This window comes from Biomphalaria glabrata, chromosome 3 (genome assembly GCF_947242115.1).
Source record: "Biomphalaria glabrata chromosome 3, xgBioGlab47.1, whole genome shotgun sequence".
NCBI lineage: Eukaryota > Metazoa > Mollusca > Gastropoda > Planorbidae > Biomphalaria > Biomphalaria glabrata.
Window position 1 is genome coordinate 22,025,332 of NC_074713.1, and position 22,924 is coordinate 22,048,255.

The window sequence follows — 22,924 nt, forward strand, 5'->3', positions numbered from 1 at the left end:
CCGATTTATCAACGCTTTGTTCGGCCTCATCTAGTTGTAGCACAGCAAATCTATTTTGAAGGGATAGTTGGAATTCCTTTTTAATCTGGGTGTTGTGGAGCTTGTCTAGGTCAAAGCTTTTCCTTTTGTTTCTTTCTGTTTTATTGCTGGCCAGCTTCATTTTTAGTTTGGCAACAACTAGGTGGTGGTCTGAGCCAATATCTGCTCCTCTTCTGTTTGGTACATCTAGTAATGTGCTTCTCCAGTTCCGCCGTATGGTAACGTGGTCGATTTGATTCTCTGTTTTATTGTCTGGTGAAACCCATGTCACTTTGTGGCATTTTTTGTGGGGGGAAATGCTGCCTCCTATCACTAATTCATTAAATGTGCAGAAGTCTGCAAACATTTCTCCATTTTCATTTATGGTGCCAAGTCCATGGGTGCCCATACTTTTCTCTCTCTCTCTGTTGTCACTTCCCACTTTGGCATTCAAGTCTCCCATGACGATCAAAACATCTCTTGTAGGTATTTTGTCAACTATACTTTGCAGTTGGTCATAGAATGTATGTTTGTCAGTATCACTTGCAAGGTTGGTAGGAGCATAGCACATAATGATGTGAACATTTTTGAACTTAGACAAAAATTTGGCTCTAATTATTCGTTCTGAAACTGGTTCCCATTCTAAAAGACTTTTGAGAGCTTCGTTGTTTAGTAGTAGTGCTACACCATTTTCTTGTAAGTCATCTTCTTTTTCCTTTCCAGAGAAGAGAAGGGTTTCTCCTGATTGCAGTCTTGTTTCACCGAATGTGTTCCATCGAACTTCACTCATTCCCAGGATCTGTAGTTTGTAGTTGGCCATTTCCTTGGCAATTTGTGCACATCTACCTGGTTCTAGTAAAGTGCGGACATTCCATGTTCCCAAGTTTAATGCTGCCTTCTGAATAAGGAAGTGTTTCTTTTTCATTGGTTTAAGTAGAGTGGTCGGCCTCACAGGATTCGTTCGACTTTCCCTGCATAGCTTCATAAGTCTCCTTTGTGGAGCTCTACTTTCGCCTCTGACAATGTTTAGTGTTTGTGCCTTTGTTCTGGTTTCTATAAGATTTTTCCATGGACAGGTTGTTAGCCTATCGCACAACCCCTGTGTCCCGGGGAGGGGGATGCACCTTTTGTCTGGCCTCTTTCCTAACAGACCTGTCCGGCTTGGTAGTACCTGCCAGGAATGATGAGCTCCCGCCGGTATAGCTCTGAGGGTCATTGAGACACTCAAGCTGTCACACCACGGCAAGGTATGTGCATCAGGTGACAGAAAAGTGCACTTAAAACAAATTTTTTAATTCTTCAAAATTAAAACTGGCAAACTAAATATAGAAAAATTATACTTAGCTTGCTTCTAATTTAAAAACAGAAACAACGTTAGAAATTGAGTTCGGGAATCCCATTTTCTTGTTTTAAATTCTTACTCTTTTGCTGTAATCGGAGGGTATCTAGTGACCTTAGATTTTGCACGCATAAACATTTAAGATTTGATAAACAAAGTAGGTAATGCGCCTTTTAGATTATAGTTTATTTTATCTACACATGTGAATATATTGATATGTAAATGTTAATTGAAAAAAAACGTTAAAGCTAACATTCAAATAGAATAATTTAACCTTTTTTTAAACAAAAAACATTGATAAAGTGTTGTTACGAAAACTCAGTGATATGTAATGGAATATTACATAGAGTTTTAGTGAATTGCCACTAGATAAAAAATATGTTCTACTTTGAATGACGGCATTTTCAGATGAGGTTATGTAACAAGTCGGCTTCACGAACATATAGCAATATCCAAAAATAATTTAAGAATATTCATGAACAATTATGAAAATCTACTATTAAAACAATATTAAAAACAAAACAAAAAACGGCAAAGCAGGATATGTTTTAGTGGCCTCTTAGAAAAATGCATGGCGTTTTTAAAAAGTCTTTTGATATTGTTTGAAAATTGATTAAAACTAAAATTATTAAAAAACAAGATTACAAAGAGAGTTTGTGTTACACAAACTCAGAGGCGGCCCCCGTCGAAGTCGGATCCCTGTCGGATCTGCATATTCGCAAATAATATTCAAGAGGTGATTTAATTTTGATGTAAAATGTTTTACACGTTTCGGATGTTCCTTCAGAGTTGAAGATAATTACTTCCTAGTCCAAACCTCCCGCAGGACGACGGGGGATGGGAGCGGGCAGGGTTTGAACCCTGGGCCATCCATAAATCTAAACGACAGTCCAGCGCGCAAACCGCACGACCAGGCAGCCATCCGATGGTCAAAAGTAATAATGTTTCAAAGATTCATTTGCCGTAAATTTAAATTTAATAAAAAAATAGTAGATTAGTTTTAGTATATTAAAACATTACAATATTGATCAAAACGTTTGGAAATGAAAATTTTTTTTTACACTTTGAGTTTAGAAATTGAAATTCTACATCTTAATCTAGTCTATTTTAGTCTAAACTAGATCTAGAAATTCTAGATCTAGACTCTAAAATAATTTTAATTAGAATATAAATCCAGATCTAGATATACTGTAATAAAAATCTAGATCTAGTTTAAAAAATCTAGATTAGATCTAAATCAAGATATCATTCCTTTTTTAAACGCGAGTCACATAACGAGGCTTAATAAACATTACTATACCGAGTTCTTTTTTCATTTCATTTGAAGAATTAATTCCATATAACGTCAGAGGGAAAAAAAAACACTACGTCACACGGCCTAGCTAGACTAAAAATCGCCTTCATCTATAAGAGCCATTTATCGAGTGTTCATAGACTTTGGTGCACCGAGTGCGTTCTTTAAGCATTTCATTTAAAGAATTCATTCCATATGACGTCAAAGGAAAAAAAACACTACGTCACACGGCCTAGCTAGAATAAAAATCGCCTTCATCATTACGAGCCTTTTATCGAGTGTTCATAGACATTGGTGCACCGAGTGCGTTCTTTTAGCATTTCATTTAAAGAATTCATTCCATGTGACGTCAAAGGAAAAAAAAAACACTACGTCACACGGCTTAGTTAGACTAAAATATGTTTTCATTAATACAAGCAATTTTTTCGAGGGTTAATAGACATTGGTGCACCGAGTGCGTTCTTTTAACATTACATTTAAAGAGTCCATTCATATGACGTCAAAGAAAAAAAATTCCATTACCTCACAATAGGCTAGTACCGGTACCATAAAAAAAAATGTCTTTATTTACACGAGATATTTAACGATAGTTCATAGACATTGGTGCACTGAGTTCTAATAGATATTATTTTAAAAGGATCAAAGCCACATTGTTTTTGCGTTTTGTCTGTCAGTCGGTCTGTCCGTTATCTTGATATAAAAAAAAACAACTAAAAGTTATTAAAAATTGATTAACCTTTATTTTACGTTTCAAAACATCGCAATAATTTTTAGGTATGAACACAATTGAAAAGTTTATATAATAGATTGTTCCGGATGTTTGTATAAATAGTAAAAGAAAAAGAGAATTTCAGATAAATGTAATACCGTTAATTAAATTTTTTGGATGGTCTCGTATAAAAATTAGATGTACTACAGCCACGTGGAGAGATTTTCATACCTTACTTTGGTGTTTGGATTCTGTTTTCCTTAAAAATCGGAACATAATATTAACGATAATTAGATTTTTTAATGTTTTAGGTAGAAAGTTAAATGTACTGTAAGAGAGTAGTGAGTTAAAATATTTTTCATAAAAATCCGTAAAAACATTATTTCGTAAATGAGAAGATTATTTGTTTATTAATTAGAAGAGGGAGTTCAAACAATTATTTGGCGTTAGTAGATTTTTAAATAAATTCGGAAATTTCTGGCGACGATTTGTAAGAAACAAAATCCGGAACTTTCTTTATCGATTACAAAACTTCTATGTTATGTTTTACAAGAAAATTAAATGTCTAAAAAGTAATTTTCAGTAATCAATTCTAGTAAATTACTTTTTTTTAAAAGCCTTATGCGATTTCAAACAATCATTAGGCATAATTCATGTTTTATAAAACAATATCCGGAACATTTTTACACTTAATGAAATATAAGTCAGTATAGAGATTATGATTTAGCATTAATATGCTATTTACATAAAAAAACGGAACAACATATTATTGATAATGTGTTTTTGCAACGTTTAAGCATGGAAATTGAATGTAATATAAGTTAGAAGAGCAAACAAACATTTGTTGGCGTTGATTAGTTTTGCACAAAAAAATCCGGAACAATCAATTTTAGATACTTAAAACTATTGAGATGTTATGGGAGGAACATTAAAGGGTAAATCAGATTTTCAATAGCTTTTAGAGTTCTAGTTTTTTAAATCTAATCGTGACGGACAGACCGACCAACAGACAAAACGCACAAAAATAAGCTTCACTAAACAAAAAATAAATAAAATCTGATTTTTAAAAAAAGTTTAAGGAATTGGTTTAGCACCTGATCATGTTTCGACGTTACGCTACTGCACGAAAATCGCTGCATAAAAAGTCCATTTAAAAAAATGTGCGTGATATTTACATACAAAGTGCATTATTAGCCTTTATAAACAAACAGAAATGTTTTCTTTTAATTTTAGCAGCTAGTTGACCAGAAAAAACGTCTTTAACTATTATTTGTATTTGTTGTAAACATTTCCTGTACATTTTAAAAATATATTTGACTTAGTGATACTGAAAATACACAAAAACTGTCCATCTTTGTTAGCATATTGTAACATTGCCTCCCTTACATTTACGTAATTGTTTTAGAATTGGTGTATTTTTATGAAAAAATCGCTTGCATAATTAATTTTATAAATTAAACGGTTTGCTTTTAGAAAACCAAAAGTAGCCGTTGCACCTAAACTTTTCAAGTCGGATTTAATGATGAAATAATATTTTTCATATCTCTTCTAGTTTTCGAGATCTGAGTGTGACAGACGGACAGACGGACATTTTGCACAAACCTAATAGCGGCTTTTTCCCCTTACGGGGGCCGCTAATAATATCATCTTTCAACAGTTTTATGAAACAAAAGATGAAAAAGATGTTATAATCTTGTTGTAAACTGAAGTTCGCTGGATTTCGAAAGGGGTTTGTTATTGCTCGTTTTGTTAAGCTCTTAAATAAAATTTTGATTTTTTAAATTTTTTTTTTTTGAGAAACAGGAAGATTAAACTGTTGGCGATGACTTAAAGCAGGCTAAAAAAATGTTTTACATGGCAGGCATCTAATGCAAATGAATGAAACGAACCTCCGACTGCTAGGGAAGAAATGTACTTTCATTGAATATATCAGTTTTTCTTTTATCGAGATATTAAATCTATTTTAAAGAGTTTTACAATCTCACATAAGTTGTTTGTTGACAAATGAATTACTGCCTAAGGACACCGATATCTATGCAATTAACATAACAATGCTCTATGAAGAAATTACGATTCGCTTCTAAAATTAAAAAAAATAATAATATAAATGACAATTATTAAACATCTGTTACTGATGTTCTAATTGAGTTGCATGAAAAAATAGTTCACAAAATTATGTCTTCAGTAAAAAAAGAATGTAGACATAGGAGCCACACAGTGGCGTAGCTAGGGTGAGGGGGGAGGAGAATTTGAAAATCCCCCCCCCCCCCGGGCCCACAAATGAGTGTTTTTTTTTAATTAATTAAATTAAATATTACGCAAAATGCAGGGGCCCCCAAAGAGGTCAAGCCCCTCTGGCCCCAAAACGATGGGCAATTCCTAGCTACGCTCCTGGAGGCACAGCAGAGATGTGGCTACATTTAAATGTTTTAGTAAAATTCTAAAGCTGTGGTCGAAAATGGAATTATGTTTTATCTTTTCTATCAATATACATGTTTAACCTAAATTTAGTGCGTAACAAACTTAATAAATAAGCAAAGAAAACTGGATCTAGCGACTAGAGAAGACCTTCGCTTTGCTTTGGCTAATTTTAAGCTTGAAATTTCTAATATTGTCAGACTGCAGGAGACACATGGTTCCCGTTAGCTTAATTTCTTTTTGTAGTGAATTCAGAAATAATAATGTTTATATTAAAAAATAAAACTAAATTTACAATTAAACCTAAAAACAGTTGGCACTAATATTTAAAAGGGGACTGTTATTAGGATTTGAAAGTAAGTCGTGACAATTAGATTAATTTTTGTGTGTAATCACAATTCGTGTATAATGATAATATTGTCTGTTTTTGCCTTCGATTCCGAAGATTAAAGCTGAGTGCAGTGTTTCACATAACTACGCAAACCCAGTTGCGACCTACATATCTTCCCGACTTTATGAAAAAAGCTGTTGTCTGCTGGTGGTCTATTTAAGTTTTCTTTGTCTTTTTCGCCTGTCTTTAATAATGGCTTTTCTTTAGTCTCAAATGTTTGTCCCACGGGCTTTTGTGAGAGCTCTCCAACTGTCTCTCTCAGGGGCCATCTTCTGCCAGGTACTTTCCTCTATGCCAGTGAGAGCGAAATGGCGCCTGAATGGATCTTTATAGCGCTTACGGGGGGAGGGGGCACCTCTGTACCTCCGTCCTACTCTATGCTCGCCATAGAAGATCACCTTTGGCATGCGGTCGTCTTCCATGCGGGATAAGTATTATTGACAGCATAAAAATTAATAAATAGATGATATTTTGTTCAAATTTGCTTTCTCACGCTTCTTTATAAGTGTTTTTCTTAGAGGGGGGGGGGGGGCGCTGGCAGATTTTTTAAAAGAAAAAATACGAAAAGGGGGCGGTAGGCAAAAGAAAAGGTTGAAGACCACCGACTTAGACAAACGTAATGTCCTTACTCCATATCCACATGGCTTTAGAAATATAGATCATGTGAACACACAACTAATATGACTATTTGATGATTTTTCAAAAGGTTTAGATAATAGTGAGCAAATAGGTGTTATCGTACTAGATTTTTCCAAGGCTTTTGACAAAGTTCACCACCTACTATTTTAATCTACATAAATGATTTACCAAATTGCATTAGTTCAGAAACAAAAGTCAGATTATTTGCAGACGATTGCATAATATTGTAACGAATCTCGCTATCCAGGCTCTCTGCAAACTGCACCATACACCACCAACTTAAAGAACTTGACAACTCAGGGCTCCTTTCTTTCTCTTTCTCTCTCTCTCTCTCTCTCTCTCTCTCTCTCTCTCTCTCTCTCTCTGGAACCCCCTTTAATTTTTGTTTTCACTTTATGCAACATATTGCTAAATTTTTTAGATAATTGCTATAATGCGTTTTGATGCTTCTAGACCAGGGGTGGACAAATTACGGACTGCAGGCCAGATGTGGCCCGCCAGAGTGTTTTATGCTGCCCGCGGACACCTACAGAAATAATGTGTGCCAACAGTATGTACATATTAAAATGCAAATTAAAAATAATTTTAAATATCTATGTACATTTTTGTGAAACTGTGTCATAAAAAATTCCAAGTAATCGAAGATTATTCTTATTAGCTGTATTTCAATACACTCAGTCAAAGACATGAAGAACTGTGTTTAGTGTTGGGTATGCTTGGAACAAGATGGCATGTGTAACAACTGATGGAGGTTGATCTTTGACTGAGAAAAAAAATTTGAATAAAGAATATCCCAACCATAAACTCTAAACAGGAAAGTTTGCACAAAGCTGCATAAAATAATATAAAATTGGCCTACATATTTCGGTTATCAAAGTTATCAGTGCTAGGGGTCTTTACCACAAACAGTTCAGAAAAGTAATTGAAGATTTAGAAACAAAATATTCCAATGAATCCGCTGGCTTAGCATGGGCAAGGTAGTGAGAAGAATATAAAATCTCTAGGAAGAAAATTTTATGTTCCTTAAAGGACCTTGTTACTAATATTTCTAACGAAGAGTGGAAGACAGACTTCATGTTTTTCATGATTACTATTGCAATGGGTTGCTTGCATATGAAATGCAAGTGCATGTAAAATCTTTTTAAACAAAGCTTTCCAATTTCTTCAAGGCAATCAAGTGAAAATAGGTTTTGTCATTTTTCTTTGCTGAAAGGTGAAACTATTTCCCCTGAAATGGTTAAAAGTACAAGACTTATTTGGATTCCTTAATTGTGGAATTTATAAAAGCAAATTTTAAGACATCAAGAACCAGTTTTCAATACAGTCAGTTCACCATTTAGTGCAGAAGCTGATTCAGCTCCAGAGGACATAGCTCTAAGCAAATTATGACCTCAGAGAGGTTCCAGTTAGTTCTTCCGCATGAGTTTTAGGGGTGCCAGAAGTTGTATTTACACACTTTAACTTTGCAACTAAATTTTCACATAATTTGGGTACACATACATATGTGAACAAGTAATGTTTTGTCGATGGTAACTGACTGTAATTTGACAGCAGTCACAAGGATAACAACTAGTAAGCTAGTTTCACAGTTCTGGAACATTATGTACGAGTGTAAACAATGAAATACTTCCCATGAAGTACAACTGTACATTGGTGGTGAAATGTTGTGGTGTTTAAGACATTAGCAAAGTGTATGTTATTTTTAATCGTTAATTGGTTTCAGAAATTGCTAGCTCTTGTTGTAATTCCTCAAGTGTAAAAAAATGAAAATTAAATGTATAATACAGTATAAATATGAATTAAAAGACATACTGTTAGCTAGCGTATTTTTCTAAGTTGTAAGTACATATTTATGTGCGGCCCCCATTCCCAAAATTTATTTAATGCGGCCCTCGATACAAAAAGATTGCCCACCCCTGGTCTAGACAATTCAAGTTCAACGAGCCACAAACCATGATAGGAGTAATTTATCACCATATGTCCAGATCAAATTAAGAAACTCCATCAGAAACAAGCAAAACATTTACAAAAACAAAAACGAAGCTTATCTAAAGGGGAAGAACTGCATCCTTAAAACTATATATATCAATGATGTACAAGTTATTTCCCTTAATCAATTTTTAAAAAATTTATTGAATAATTAAGTATTTTTGTTTATTGATTCATGTTTTATTAGGCTCAATAAGTAATTTTTAAAGTAACAGCTTGATCGGAGAATGAGTGAGGGAGAAATAGCGGAAATTTTTTTAAGGGGACTAAACCCAACATATTTAGCCATATATGTGAATACTGGAGTATTAGTTTCCCTTGTTGCTATTAAACAAAATAAAAGAGTGGCCTGATTTAAGCTATGTAATAAATTAGGCGGTTATTTCATAAAAAAAAAAGATGTGATCATATTTATGTATATGCTTATAACTTACATAAGTGGATATAATTAATCACCTACTTCCCTTTTCATTGACCCCATAATGTGAGGATGTTTGGATGAGGGTGGTGTTTCAACGTCAAACCAAAATATGAGATACACTCAGGTTTGAAGACATTATGAACAAGAGATGTAAGTTTACATTTCAACTATTTCACGTGTGTAAATGGAAGTGTAAATCATGGTGAGCCTGCTGCCTGATCGTGCCAAACTTGAGAAACCAGCACAAAGAAGCCAATCGAATAACTGACTGGCATAACAAAAACTGTGGACATGTTTGAGAGTTAGTTTTGTAAAGCTTGCAAAGTTGTCTATTTAGGTCAGTGCCGACGTTCTGCCTTTAGATACGAGGTCTTTTCTCCTCAGGGTGTGTGCGAGAGAAAAAGGGGAGGGGAATGGTGATGATGATTGCAAATGAAAATTTAATTTTTAGTGCCGCTTTTTTTTTTTTTTGTTTCCTTTGGTAATGATGCTATCTTTTGTTGATAAATATGTTTCTTTCATTGTAATTATTATGTTTTTGTCCACTGGATTTAATCGCTCCTTGATGAGTTCTATGTTTCCTACTAATCCATGATCATTTGTCTTCTTGGCACGGAGCCGTGATGTGGCACATAGAACAGCCGTCAGCAAATAAAAATATATTCTTTCTTTAAGGAACGTATGTCATTGATAAGATAATATCAACAAACTGAGCAATAACGGACAATACTTCAATCAATTGAACTTCATTTACGTTGAGTATAATCGACTTATCACAGACCCGTCTTCTTCGAGCTCATAGGAGTTGTTGTTGTGCTCATATTTCACCACGGTATATGTACCATATATACGTACGAAATTTCATTTCATTCGAATCCGTACAACATATATATATATATATATATATATATATATATATATATATATATATATATATATATATATATATATATATATCATGGGCGTAGCCAGGGGGGTTGGGGTTCACCCCCCCCCACCCGAAATGAAATCTCCAGCCCCCTCCCCCCCCAAATGGGGGGGGGGGACGGACTTAAGTGACTGATTTTTTGCTTTGATTTTTTTAAATTTTAGGTGAGATTTTAATACTAAACCATCACATGCCCCAGCTCAGCCAAGAGGGTTTTGAGTTTCAAACCCCTACCAGGGGTTTTTGCAATTAAATCCCCCTCTTCTATAAAACAAAACAAAAAAATGCAAACGACAATCCCCAAGTTAAGGAAAAAATGCAAACGACAATCCCCAAATTCCAAGAGCACAGTTAAGGATGATTTTGATTTTAAAACCCCTCCAAAATTTACGATAAACCCCCACTTCAATATGGAAAAAAGCAAATTATTCACTCGAATTCTAGGAGCGTGGTAAAGTAAAAAAAAAATAGTTATGTTAATAGCGTAGCCAAATGGGTTTTGAGTTTAAAACTCCTACCAGTGGGTTTTTAGTTTAAAACCCCCTAACAGGGGTTTTGAGTTTAAAACCCCTACTGGGGGGTTTTGAGTTTAAAGCCCCTACCAGGGGGTTTTGGGTTTAAAGCCCCCTACCAGGGGTTTTTGCAGTTAAAACCCCCTCTTCTATAAAACAAAACAAAAAAATGCAAACGACAATCCCTAAGTTAAGGAAGATTTTGATTTTAAAGCCCCCTCCAAAATTTACGATAAACCCCCTCTTCAATATGAAAAAAAAGCAAATTATGTACTCAAAATGTTATGAGCGTAGCTAAACGGGTTTTGACTCAGTTTTAAGTTTAAACTCCCCTCCAGTAGGGGGTTTTAAACTCAAAACCCCATTGGTTGTGCTGGGGCAAGTGATCGTTTAGTATTAAAATCTCACCTAAAATAAACAAAATCAAAGCAAAAAATCATTCACTAAAATGCACTGTAAATACCTCAGAATATGCATTTTGTTGGCTTTCAATACCAGAAATAGTGCTTGGCGGCGGGGCGTCGCCCCGCGCTGGGGGAGCTCCTAGCGCTCCCCTAGACCCCCTTGCTAGTAATGGCGGGGAATCTACAATTTTCCCACTAATTCATGAAAGAACCTATTCTAGGGCACAATAAACGTCTTCCGAAAGAATGAAGGGTCAGAATGCAATAAAGAATATGTACACACACACACATAAATACATATAAAAAAAATTTCGCGGGGGGGGGGGAATCCACCCCCCCCCCCACCCCCCCCCCCCCCCGAAAAAAATCCTGTCTACGTTTATGATATATATATCATATGTAGGGCCTATAGTTCTTCTATCGTGGTTCGATGATGACCACTTTGTCATCCAGGGGGCTGAGGGCTTTGCACTGGGTGTTTATGCCTCCTCATTTGGCTGGTGAGACCTATGTGAGCCCGGAATGTCCGTCTGCACACTTGGTCCGGCAGGGTCACATATATGCATGTTTTTCGTATTTGGTTACACATTAACAGTGATTAACACATCTCTCTACTGATTCTTTTCCTAGGCCTAGGTCTAAAACTCTTATTGAACTCTAAGATGATAAAACTTCTTTTCGCAAAGATAGTTTTATGCTTTAACACATAAACATACTAATTATTGTCCATTCATTTCATATTTTAATCAAATTAACATTCAAATTTGTTTTTCTAAAGCATTTTTAATACATTCGTTCGCTGTTCGCTGAAGCTGCGTAGCCGTGCGTGTTGAGATAGGCCTATATTCATTCATGAAAATAGGTCACGCATGCGCAACACACAATGAACTCTATACAAGCCTCTAGATTAGTGTAGATTTAGATCTATGTCTACCTAAAGATCTACTTTATATTGTAACACATGAACATACAAAATTAAGTCTATTCGTCTCAAATTTTAATCAAATATATGTAGGCCTACAAGCAAATGTTTTAATTTGAACAAATGGATTTAAGCCTATTAGCTATTCTGATTTGATAGCTTCATTCACACTATTTTTACATTGACACATTCGCTTTACTTATTACATTATTATTTCGTTTAATTGTTTACAAAACACTCTCAGTGACTATATCGACAGTAATGCGCAAATAAAGACCCGCGGGTCGCGGGTAACATATGTCTAGTATATATATATATATGTATATAACCGGATGTATTGAAGTTCACTTCCTTTAAAGGTGTCATAGCACTAAAATACCAAAATAATTATGAAAGCTGTATACGTGAAAATATGGCAATTAATGCCCTGCAATACACACGGAGTTAAAATGAGTTGACTTTATTGATCTTGGCTTGAATTAAATTTTCTAGTAAGTAGGTGATACTTCTTTGAAGTAGATCTAAATCTCAATAGTATATTGAATATTCCTGCATCAGATTTGAGATAAAATTAATTAGAAGAAAGATCGACCATTCGATCTAGATCTAGCTTAGATTATCATTCTAGATTCTAGTACAATATCAAAAAGACTAATTATTTTTAGGTAGATTAAAGTAATTTGGCGTACGCCGCCCACCTATGGAAAACTCTTGGAGACCTTCCTATTCCGATAATAAATGAGTGAGTGCTTAAGAAGCTCTTAATTCTCTCTTCCAAAAGCCCTGCGGTTGTGCGCAGTGCATGTTTGTCTCCCTGCAGTTAAGAGCATGCAACTTCCCAAACCCATCTAAAAGGAATTCGTGTGACTCAAAAAGAATATGAGACACGACTTCCTCTTCCTCCCCATAACAGGGCATCCTTAGTCCAAGTTTCCAACGTTGAAAGTATGAGCCAACAGAAGGCTGTATTCCTGCAGTGTGCTATAATAACGTGTTCACACCAGGGAAGCCTCCACCAAGGGAAGACCCGCTAAGCAAGACGACCTTACTTAATTAAACCTTTAGGAAGGCAGAAAACATTTAAGAACTAAAGGAAATAGTACGAAGTCAGTCATTTGTGGTGAGCGAAATACCCAACAGACAACGTAGCATGTAAAAAAAATGTGTGGTTTTCTGACAAAATCCATCTTTTAAAATTCGTTTTGTGGTCTGTCTTCTTGGAATGTAGCAGTACTTTTTTATATTTACAAATCTGCTACTTTGCTGTCTATGTTTATCTATCCTTCATTGTATATTATCCTTTTTGTTTCGCAGTTTAGGCTGAATATAAAAGAAATTATACAACCATCTACCCATTGAGCCATTTTAGCGCCTCGTGGAATAGTTTGCAACTGAAATTAAGTACATAGACTTACATTCCTCAAGTCTTGACAATCAAAACGAAAAGCTTTTTGAAGCATATCCTAGGAATAGGCCTAGCGTTTCTTAGAGTATACCAATGGAAGTAATATAACATATGATTCTGAAATTATTTTATTATTATTAATATTCTCCATCCCCGAACGAATTTAACTAGAATGCGCTTTTTTAGTACATTAACTTTAAAGTTTTGCGAAGTCCTTCATAAATAAAAATTATTGAGTCCTAGCTCAAACCTCCCTCAGTATGGCAGCGATGAAACCGAGCTGGATTACAACCATCGTGCCGAAAGTACGAAGCGCATACAAACGACCTGAGTCACAGGAAACAGAAGCAGTAAGTTGAAGCCGTGCACACTACTTGATGAACAGTGTTGTTGTTATAGCCTATTACGTAATTTAAGCATATTTAAAATTTCGGTCACTGCTAGGATTGAGATTCATTAAAAGGAAACAAAATTCAATGTAGTTTCCCCTTAAGAGTGTGCATTGAGACATTTCCTAACAATGTGGCAGGTCTGCAGCGGTAGTGACCACTAACAGATGTGCGAATATTGCTAGGAATGTTCATGACCTGCCAGGTGAATTATAATATTGCCACTTAGTATTATTGTTGTTATTAAATTGTATCAAATTTTATATCCACTTCTATTGTCTTGGATCCAAAGCCATGGGATGTGCCCAAGGAAAGCAGACATTTGGTGTGGAAATGTGTGAAGGAATTGATTCCTACGTCACACCGGAAGAAAAAGAACTACTTCGAAGTTCCTGGAACATCGTTTCCCAAGATATTTCTGGTGTTGGAATGAACATTTTTAAAAAGTATACAGTAAATACAGAATAAAATAGAGTTTATCTTAGTATTTCTACAAATTCTTTTAACTATTTTAATTTTTTTTTAATGCAACAATGGAGTGCTGCCTGAGGTCAAGCTTGTTTACAATGTTAAAAATATTTGAGCCTTTTTAAATCACTGTGACAGGTTGGGGAAAGTGACGTGTGTTTGGCGCGTTTAATGTCTAGGGGATGATTATTTTTAAAGCTATCACACACCAACCCGTCAGCATATAAATCGGGAGCAGGCACGCAACGAGACAAGCAATGAAAGAAAGATACAAAGTTGAAAATGAAGAATATTTATTTACATAAATATTTACATAGAAGAATAAAAAGGGTGAGGGTTTGCATCTATCTCTAAGCAATACTATATTTAATCATCACTCTTGCACTTAATAAGAGAGTATGTCACTTTGTCTTCTGAGCTTAGCTGGTTGTCCTGTTTGTGTCGCAGCTGGCTGTGTCCTGGCTTGAGGTTCTGCAGCTGGAGGTGGCGCTCTAGTGGATAGAGGGACGCCGGTGATACAGTTCTTGTGGAGTCTCAATCCAAAGTTCTGATATCTGTAGTGGGCACAGTAGGACGGGTGGCCGGCTACCGTGGGCACAATTGTACTGCGGGCAGAGCTGATCTGCCGTGGGCAGCGTAGTTAACAGGATAAGTCCAGTGAGTTGCAGAGGGTTTGGCGTAGCTATGACGTCTCGCACAGACTCTGGGTCTATAGGGACGTCGTACCTAATAAGTTGACAGGTGGGCTGGCGAATAGGCAGGCAAGTAGAGCCGATAGCGCCAAGATGATGACAAATGGCATTTGGAAAATAAATGGCTGATAGTAGCAATATAAAATGTGCCTAAAAGGGTAAATAATAATCTCAAATAAATAACACAAGTGGAAAGAGAAAAAAAAGGGGGAGGGAAATGGGCGGTAGTCAGCGACCATGACTGCTTGTTTACACACGACCGTCGGTCGAGAACAATGGAGTGCTTGAATGGGGAGAGCGTCCGTTCAAGGGGCGCAACTCTCGTCACAGTAGAATGACTAAAGGGGAGATAATTCGCACCTCTTTTCTAAGCGCAGTATTAGTGCGCTAGTGAAATTATCAAGGCAGTCAGCCGAGATACAGGAAATAAAATAAGATGTACAAATATATATATATATGGTTGCATCAACGATCAATTGAGCAACGTAGCATTAATAGAATAATGCAATACATAAATACATACATATGCCATGTTTATGTTTTCTACTTACGACAGTGAGAAATACACAATGCACTAACTAAATATAAATGAAATAATAAAATACACATGATAAAATCCAGAGAGAAATATGCACAAAGTAATTAAGATGGAACTTGTGATTAAGTTCGGCTTACCACCAGGTATTCCTCTAAGAGTAAGAATAAATGAAATAGTCCAGACTCGATTGCTCAGCTAGAATGAGAAATATGAGAGAGTCTGGCTTGATTTAATCTACTTTATAAAGGCCTGGGAGAGACGGGCGGAAACAGGAAATGTCCTAGGATAAGAATTATCTTACACGTGGGTGAATCCGACAAGAGTCGCACCTTTGAGTGTCACGAGGCGTGTTGACCCGAGTAATCTCTTTGATCAAAGAGAGACGTGGGAGAGGGGGGGGAGAAGAAAGATTGGTTTGCATTCCACCCAAGGTGGTGTCATCCGCGACCGTCAGACATCCGGCGGGTAAGACCAAAGAGATTGTGTGTTTATCTTTCCCCGATCAAGGGCAGATAAGTGAAAGGCCGCGGCCTAGCTATCTCCAAGGTGGTAGACTGAGTCTAGCCGGGAGATGAAAAGGTGGGGCTGGTGAGGAAATTGGGGATAGGACGGGGATATAACTAAAATAAATAATGATAAAATAAAATTAATGCTGTGATAAGTTTGAGTGACTCTGACAGCAAGTTTTTGACTTGTCACAATCACATTCAAGACGTTAATATTTCTTCATAGCAAAATCTTAACTGGTTAATGTTCAAAAATTCACTTTTGTATAGAAGGACTTGTAAAGTTCTTAGAATCAATGGGGTCGGTGTAACCCGGTGCGGTTAGTCCAGGGTGTCTCCCCCTCCATTCAACTTTTACCCAAAAATTTTAAAGAAAAACCATATTTATTCTTTTTTTTTCTTTATACATATACTTTATGATTGTTGTCACAACAATGGCTGACCAGTGGGAAGTCCGTCTTGTTAGCTCACATTGAGTGTGCGTGGAAAAATAATGCTGATCTTTCTGGACAACTTTGATTTCAATAAACTAGAGAGAGGTTCAATGGAATATTACTGGAAGGAAATAGAATTTACTATCAGTGTTTGAAACAATCCAGAAAGATCAATATTCAAGTGATTATTGTACAAGTGATTTATATTTTTGATTGAAAAAAAATATTCAGCGCTTCGTTACTTCATTGAATCCTAGTAGTGTGTTGAATAGATGTACAGGCAGCTCTGAAATCCGGATATATTATATGATTATGGAGACAATACAAAGCCCTCTCTAAGTAAAATCGTGACAATTGTTACCCAACTGTAAAAAGATTTTTTTCTTTTTGTGACATTTTATCAATAGTTATTGTATATATAAAAATGTAAGTTTATTAAAATTCGAAACAGTTGTTAAAATCAAATGAACATGTAGGCCTATTCATTTTATACTTATAAATACTTTTTAGGTAAAAAAAGTTTTATTTTACGCCAAGGCTTCTCAAACTTTTGCTAGTGACACCCACCTAGACCAAAAAAAAAATGTACCTTCGCCGCCCCCTTCTTCGGCTAACTAATAAATTGAAAATATCATATCATTATATCAACATTTATGATACAACATGCAACGCAAAAGCAATAGGCGCCTGTCGCGTTAATTACGTCAATCATACGATACACTAAATATGTTACCCTTGAAGTCCTACATGAGATATGGCTGATAATAATATGCTAAATGTAAATTGCGGGGCTCCGCCGCTCCTGCCAGGGCGCGGAATCCAATTAGGAGCGATCGGTAATATCGGCCTAAGGCTGGCGCTTTTTTTTTCTTTAAAAAGCCTCTGCAACAGTCTTTGACCCCCCCCCTCCCTCCCTCTTTGATTTTTTCCTTCAGATTATTTGATATTGAGACAGACCTGATGAAACTTTTCAAACGCATGCTGACGAAAGGAGAAACTGGACAGGTCGTGGTGGACTCTATTCGTCTTGAGGGACATGCTACCGGTGTGTTGAGGCAAATCGGGTTGGTGGTGGAAAACATGGACAACAACTCAGCGTTGACCACAACACTTATAGCCCTGGGGGAAGTCCACGCCAACTACAGAGTGCGCCCAGAAATGTTGCCGGTATGTTAATAGATAATGCATTTGCACACTGTTATGGCGGTCGTTGGCTTGTAGAACCAAACTGCTGGTAGACTACTAAACCGCTGTAGGCGTAATCTATCTTAACTAATAAAACTTCAAATAACTTCAATAACTTCCTTGTGAACAATACTAAATATGACTTTATTTAAAATGTAGACAAAATCAAGTTGATAAATGTAATAGACTTCAGTAATCTTTTTTTTTTAACAAAATCTAACTCATTACCATAACACAATCTTCTACGTTCTGGAGTCGTCTGTCCTAAGACCAAAAGACGACAATGCAACCTATGTTGCATCACTCACAACCAATAGCTATAGACCTCTTCCCACCGTCAACATAGAAACACACACACACACACACACACTCCATAACACACATTACATTAGAAATTGATGATCATGAAAGATAAAACAAAACAAATTAAAAATAATCGACAAAGTAAACTTAGTGTATATATATATATATATATATATATATATATATATATATATATATATATATATTATATATATATATATATATATATATATATATATATATATATATATATATATATATATATATATATATATAAAAGAAACATTCGCGCAACTATTTCAAATTCTTCTACTTATCGTCCTTTTTTCTGTCTTTTTTAAATTGTGTTCTACTGTTGGATCCAGTTGGCTATCTACTTGATAGCGCTATCACTGTTACTATAGGAGAGAGTTTGGAGGGCCACCATTTTAAAATTCTACCTAAAGTTACATAACAACATAAATAACAACTCTGGGATGTTGTTTTTTTTTAAATATATTTTTGAATAAAATAGCCATTTATTACAAAATACAGACTATAAAAAAAAAATTCATTATAAAAGATTAAAAAAAAATGAATTTAAAAATGGAGCACCTGTGGGGAGAAATGGACTTACACAGGAGGAGAAACGGACGCCTGCAGAAGAAATTAAGCACCTTCTCATTAAGTTAGCACAACTGTATTTTTTTAAAATATAGATTAAAAGAAATATATCTTTCTGTTCTTTTTGTAGGATATTGTCGACGGCGAAAAGAGAACATAAAACTAACATCATTAGACAACGTTTATACAGTGGCGTAGCTATGGTGAGAGGATGGGGGGAGGGAGAATTTGAAAATCCCCCGGGCCCCCACTTGAGTGGTCCCCCAAGAATTTTTTTCCATTAAATATTAACCCAATTATCTAATGTCACGATGTCTAATGCTAAAATGCAGGGGCCCCTTAAGAGATCAAGCGTTTATGTCTGCGCTTGATGTGGCAAAATATGGAGATCACATTTAGGACTGTGTAGCAACGCGAAATAAAATACTGTACTTCTCTCTTAGGACTCGAAGACAGGCCCTATTGTTATCTTAGGCATATGCATAGGCAAACTAAGCCGCCGCCTAGGGCCTCCGATTAATGTGGGACTCGCACAGGACAAAACAAATATTTAGAGAAAAATTGCGAAACTTAGACCAAATCTCAAAAATAGCAAAGCTCTATGTCTACTAGTCTTGCTTTAAGCTCTAGGGCTCTATGTCTACTAGTCTTGCTCTAAGCTCAAGATCATATGTCACACAGGTATGTTTTTAATAACTTGCGTTTTTTAATTTTAGATTTTCGGTTTGCATCGATTTTATATTTCATTTGAGGACACCAAATTCACTTCGCATAGGGCCTCCAGTGACCTAAGGCCGGCCCTGTTATTATTTATATATTACAGTTAATAAAGTACCATGCAACTTGGTCTTGTCTTTTTGGTTGTGTGTTTTGTCCACGTGAGGTCAATTGATCAAGTCTGTAGCAATGTAACTTTTACTTTTTTTTTTCAGTTGCTCTGGCCGGCGATACGAGACGCTCTGAAGATAGCATGTGAAGACGAGTTTACCCAACAGATGGAGCTTGCCTGGAAACATCTATACGACTTTGTGACGTGTCACTTGTCTGAGGGCATGGTCATCGCCCATTTAAAGGGGAAACGGGATAGTTTCGTCGTCAGCTATGAGTCAAGCAGTCTGTTATTATCACCTCAGCAAGATTCCCAAAATTCAAGCTCTCAAAATCAACCCCGAAATTCAAGCTCTCAAAATCAACCCCAAAATTCAAACTCTCAAAATCAATCATTAATGGAGTAAAGATAATAAATACTGTATACAAACATATTTAAAATGTGAAGCTGAATCATTGATTTAAATAATAAGTAATAACCTACACTTTGTTTGTATTGGATTTTTTTTCCGTACTGATCTTTTCAAATTCCATCTGAAATATTTAAGCTTACAAATTAATTATAATTATTTACCTTCCCCCCCCCCCCCAAATGCGGCAAAGTCATGCTGGATATTTATTCTCATCTTATCTTATATAATACAGAGGTTACGTCCTACGCGTCATGCATTTAGTAATGCATGTTAACCAATGACGTAAACTCTGCCAAGTCACTGGTTTTCCTGGCTGGATCAGGCAACCCATTCCATGCTCTAATAGTACTAGGGAAGAAGGAGTATTTGTACAAATTTGTCCAAGTACGAGGAATGTGTCTTTATGTTTGTGTCTTTCTGAGTATTTTATATGTCTGTCTGGTCGTGTGGCATATGCTTCAGACTGTCATGAGTTTGAAACCTGCCCGCTGTCATCCCCTTATAATCTTCAGTTCGGAACGTCCAAAACGGATAGCCTATTGTGTTGACGTTTAACCACGTTGGCCTGAGACCACAGTGATCGGTCTTTCAATATCACGTCTATTTTAATTAAGATGTCTTTTTTTTCTACAAATTTGTCCTAGCATATGGAACAAGGAATGCGCTTTATCTTTGTGTCTTTCTGAGTATTTTATTAGATTTTGTTTTTGTATTTGAAGATTATGGTTCAGTGTTTTATGTCTAATTGCTACTTTTCTTTTGAGTCTTCTTTCCTGAAGGCTTTCTAAATTTAGTGATTTTACTAAAGGTGTTACTCTAGTCAAATGTGAATATTCGTTTGTTATGAATCTCACTGCTCTATTTTGTGTCTGTTCCGTTTCTTAATATTTTCTTGAGTTGAGGGTCCCAAATTGAGGATGCATATTCTATTGTCCTAACCAAGGTTAAATAACATTTTAGTTTTATGTTCTTATTTGATTTATAGAAATTTCTTTTAATAAACCCTTATGCTTTGTTTGATTGTGTAGGGATCTGTGTCTGTCGGGGTTCTAGCTAATGCTGAACTGATCAGCCGCCGTCCTGGAGACTAGTGGAGGGTCAAGCCATCAAAATTTGTGGGCCCTAAACTGGTGGCTTTAAAAAAAAGGTCTCCTGCCTCACTCCACTTTCGTGGATTAAACCCTGCCCATACGAGCGAGTGGTTGAGTTAACTGATCTTTCGATCGATTCATAATTCAATGTTCATGTCTGGACTGTTCTTCACTGCTCGCTCTAAGGGGCAACCCAAATCTCCTCCCCCTGGAGGAACCCATACAACAATGTCGAGTAAATTTACAAAGAAAAGCGGGCCTGAGCAGACCCTAACAGGCTCCGCTGGCCAGGTAAAGGGCATTAGGCCTGGCATCGAAAAATGTGCTACTAATCGCCTCGCAACGTTGGTACATAGGGAGAACGGGCCACGTTGTGAAAAAAGAGCTACCGTTCTTCCCAACACACAAACCCTGATAACATCCTTTTTCCCCCAAACAAACACTACAATTAAAAAACCAAAAGTCTCAGAAAAAATTAACCCAACACCAACACCTCATACTGGGAAAGTAAATATCCCCCACACTAATTTAGCTGGAAAGATAAAGCAACATGATCCCCAAATTTCCAAATCTGATGCTAAAACTTTCAAAGTCCTTCAATGTAACGTCCGAGGACTTATTCCAAAGCCACTTGAAATAACTAACCTGCTCCACAAAGAGTGTGTGGATGTTGCCTTACTACAAGAATGTCTGATAGGTGAAAAAAGAAGTGTCTCAATACCCGGGTACTCTGTTTTCCGCTGCTCCTGTGGGGATTGCCGAGGCCTGGTTACATTGGTGGCTAATGCTTTGGTCGCCAAGAAAGTGTCCACAGACTTGAGTCAGGGGAGGACAGACACTTTGGTATTAGAAATTTGGAAAAATAATAGACGCTTCAAGTGCATCAATGTTTATAATCCACCAAAACAAGAACTGGCTTTAGATGTCCGAGAAACAATAACTGTAGACACTGTCATAGCTGGAGATCTAAATGCCCATTCACCTTCCTGGGGCTATGATGACACTGATCAGTCTGGTAAAAAAGTTCATGACCTGTGCAATTCTACTAACCTTTTTCTTTTGCAAAATAAACACTCTCCTCCTACTCTTCTGCATGCTAGCAATGGTTCACTATCACGACCAGATCTTTCTTTAGTCTCTGCTAATTTGGAATCTGTCATAACTTATCAAGTACTAGGCGATATTGGTAGTGACCACCTTCCAATATTACTGACTGCCACTCTTTCTAAAATGAACACCAAAACCACTAAAGAACCACGAAAGTGGTGCTATAGTAAGGCTAATTGGAAAGGATACGAGACAGCTGTCGACAATGCCCTTGAAAAAATCAATGTAGAGTCTAGCTCTGTCGACCTTGTGTACCGTCAAATAACAACAGCTATCCTGGGCATGGCTAAAAAGTTTATTCCTCGAACTTACCCTTGTAAAAAATTCAAAAACTTTTGGACGGCTGAAATCAACAAACTTGTTATGGCTCGGAGAAGGGCATACAAAAAGGTCCAAAAGAACCCAAACAATCCAACACTCAGGCAGAAATACAACAGACTCAGCCTACTAGTCAAAACGTCTGTTAACAGGGAAAAACGAGAACGTTGGACCAACACCTGTGCAAGGTTAAACCTAAGGGACAGAGTCTTCTGAGAAATCTCGAAAATGCTGGGCGTACGAAAACAGCAACCCCATTATCTTCACCGAGTGGGGTAACCATTTCATCGAAAAAGAAAATTGCCACGTTGTTGAACAAATATTTTGCCAAGATCAACAAGGCTGCCAAGAAGTCCCCAATGTCCAAAGCCATTGATAAAGCTCGCAAAGCTGATGAAAAAAAAGACCGAAAGGAACCACAGACCGAAAGTGCTGAGGGAACGATGAACTCCCCATTCTCGATAGGCGAGCTTAATGCTGCCATAAGGAAATGCCAGCTTAAAAAGGCTCCCGGGCCGGATGGTATTACCCCCGAAATGCTTAAACATGTAGGGGGGAAAGGAAGGGCCGTGCTCTTGGCATTCGTAAATAGAACCTGGGCAGATGGTCATCTGCCCAGGGCCTGGAAACGTGCCACCATTATTCCTATACCAAAAAAGG

The 22,924-nt window shown here is 36.6% G+C and overlaps 2 protein-coding genes across 2 annotated transcripts; one reads left to right on the plus strand and one right to left on the minus strand.

Annotated features, from left to right (window-relative positions):
- Nucleotides 1–346: 346 nt before the first annotated feature.
- On the minus strand, nucleotides 347–1,279 carry LOC129925182 (craniofacial development protein 2-like; the record flags this gene model as incomplete). The annotated part of the gene is made up of 1 exon (XM_056023979.1): nucleotides 347–1,279. A coding segment is annotated over exon 1 (888 nt), but the record flags the coding sequence as incomplete, so codon positions are not given.
- Nucleotides 1,280–12,336: 11,057 nt separating this feature from the next.
- Nucleotides 12,337–19,805, plus strand: LOC106056885 (neuroglobin-like). Its single transcript, XM_013213796.2, has 4 exons — nucleotides 12,337–12,475; nucleotides 14,071–14,224; nucleotides 17,352–17,583; nucleotides 19,440–19,805. Exons 2-4 carry the CDS (start codon nucleotides 14,073–14,075, stop codon nucleotides 19,740–19,742), a joined length of 687 nt encoding a protein of 228 aa, XP_013069250.2. The 5' UTR covers nucleotides 12,337–12,475; nucleotides 14,071–14,072; the 3' UTR covers nucleotides 19,743–19,805.
- Nucleotides 19,806–22,924: the final 3,119 nt, after the last annotated feature.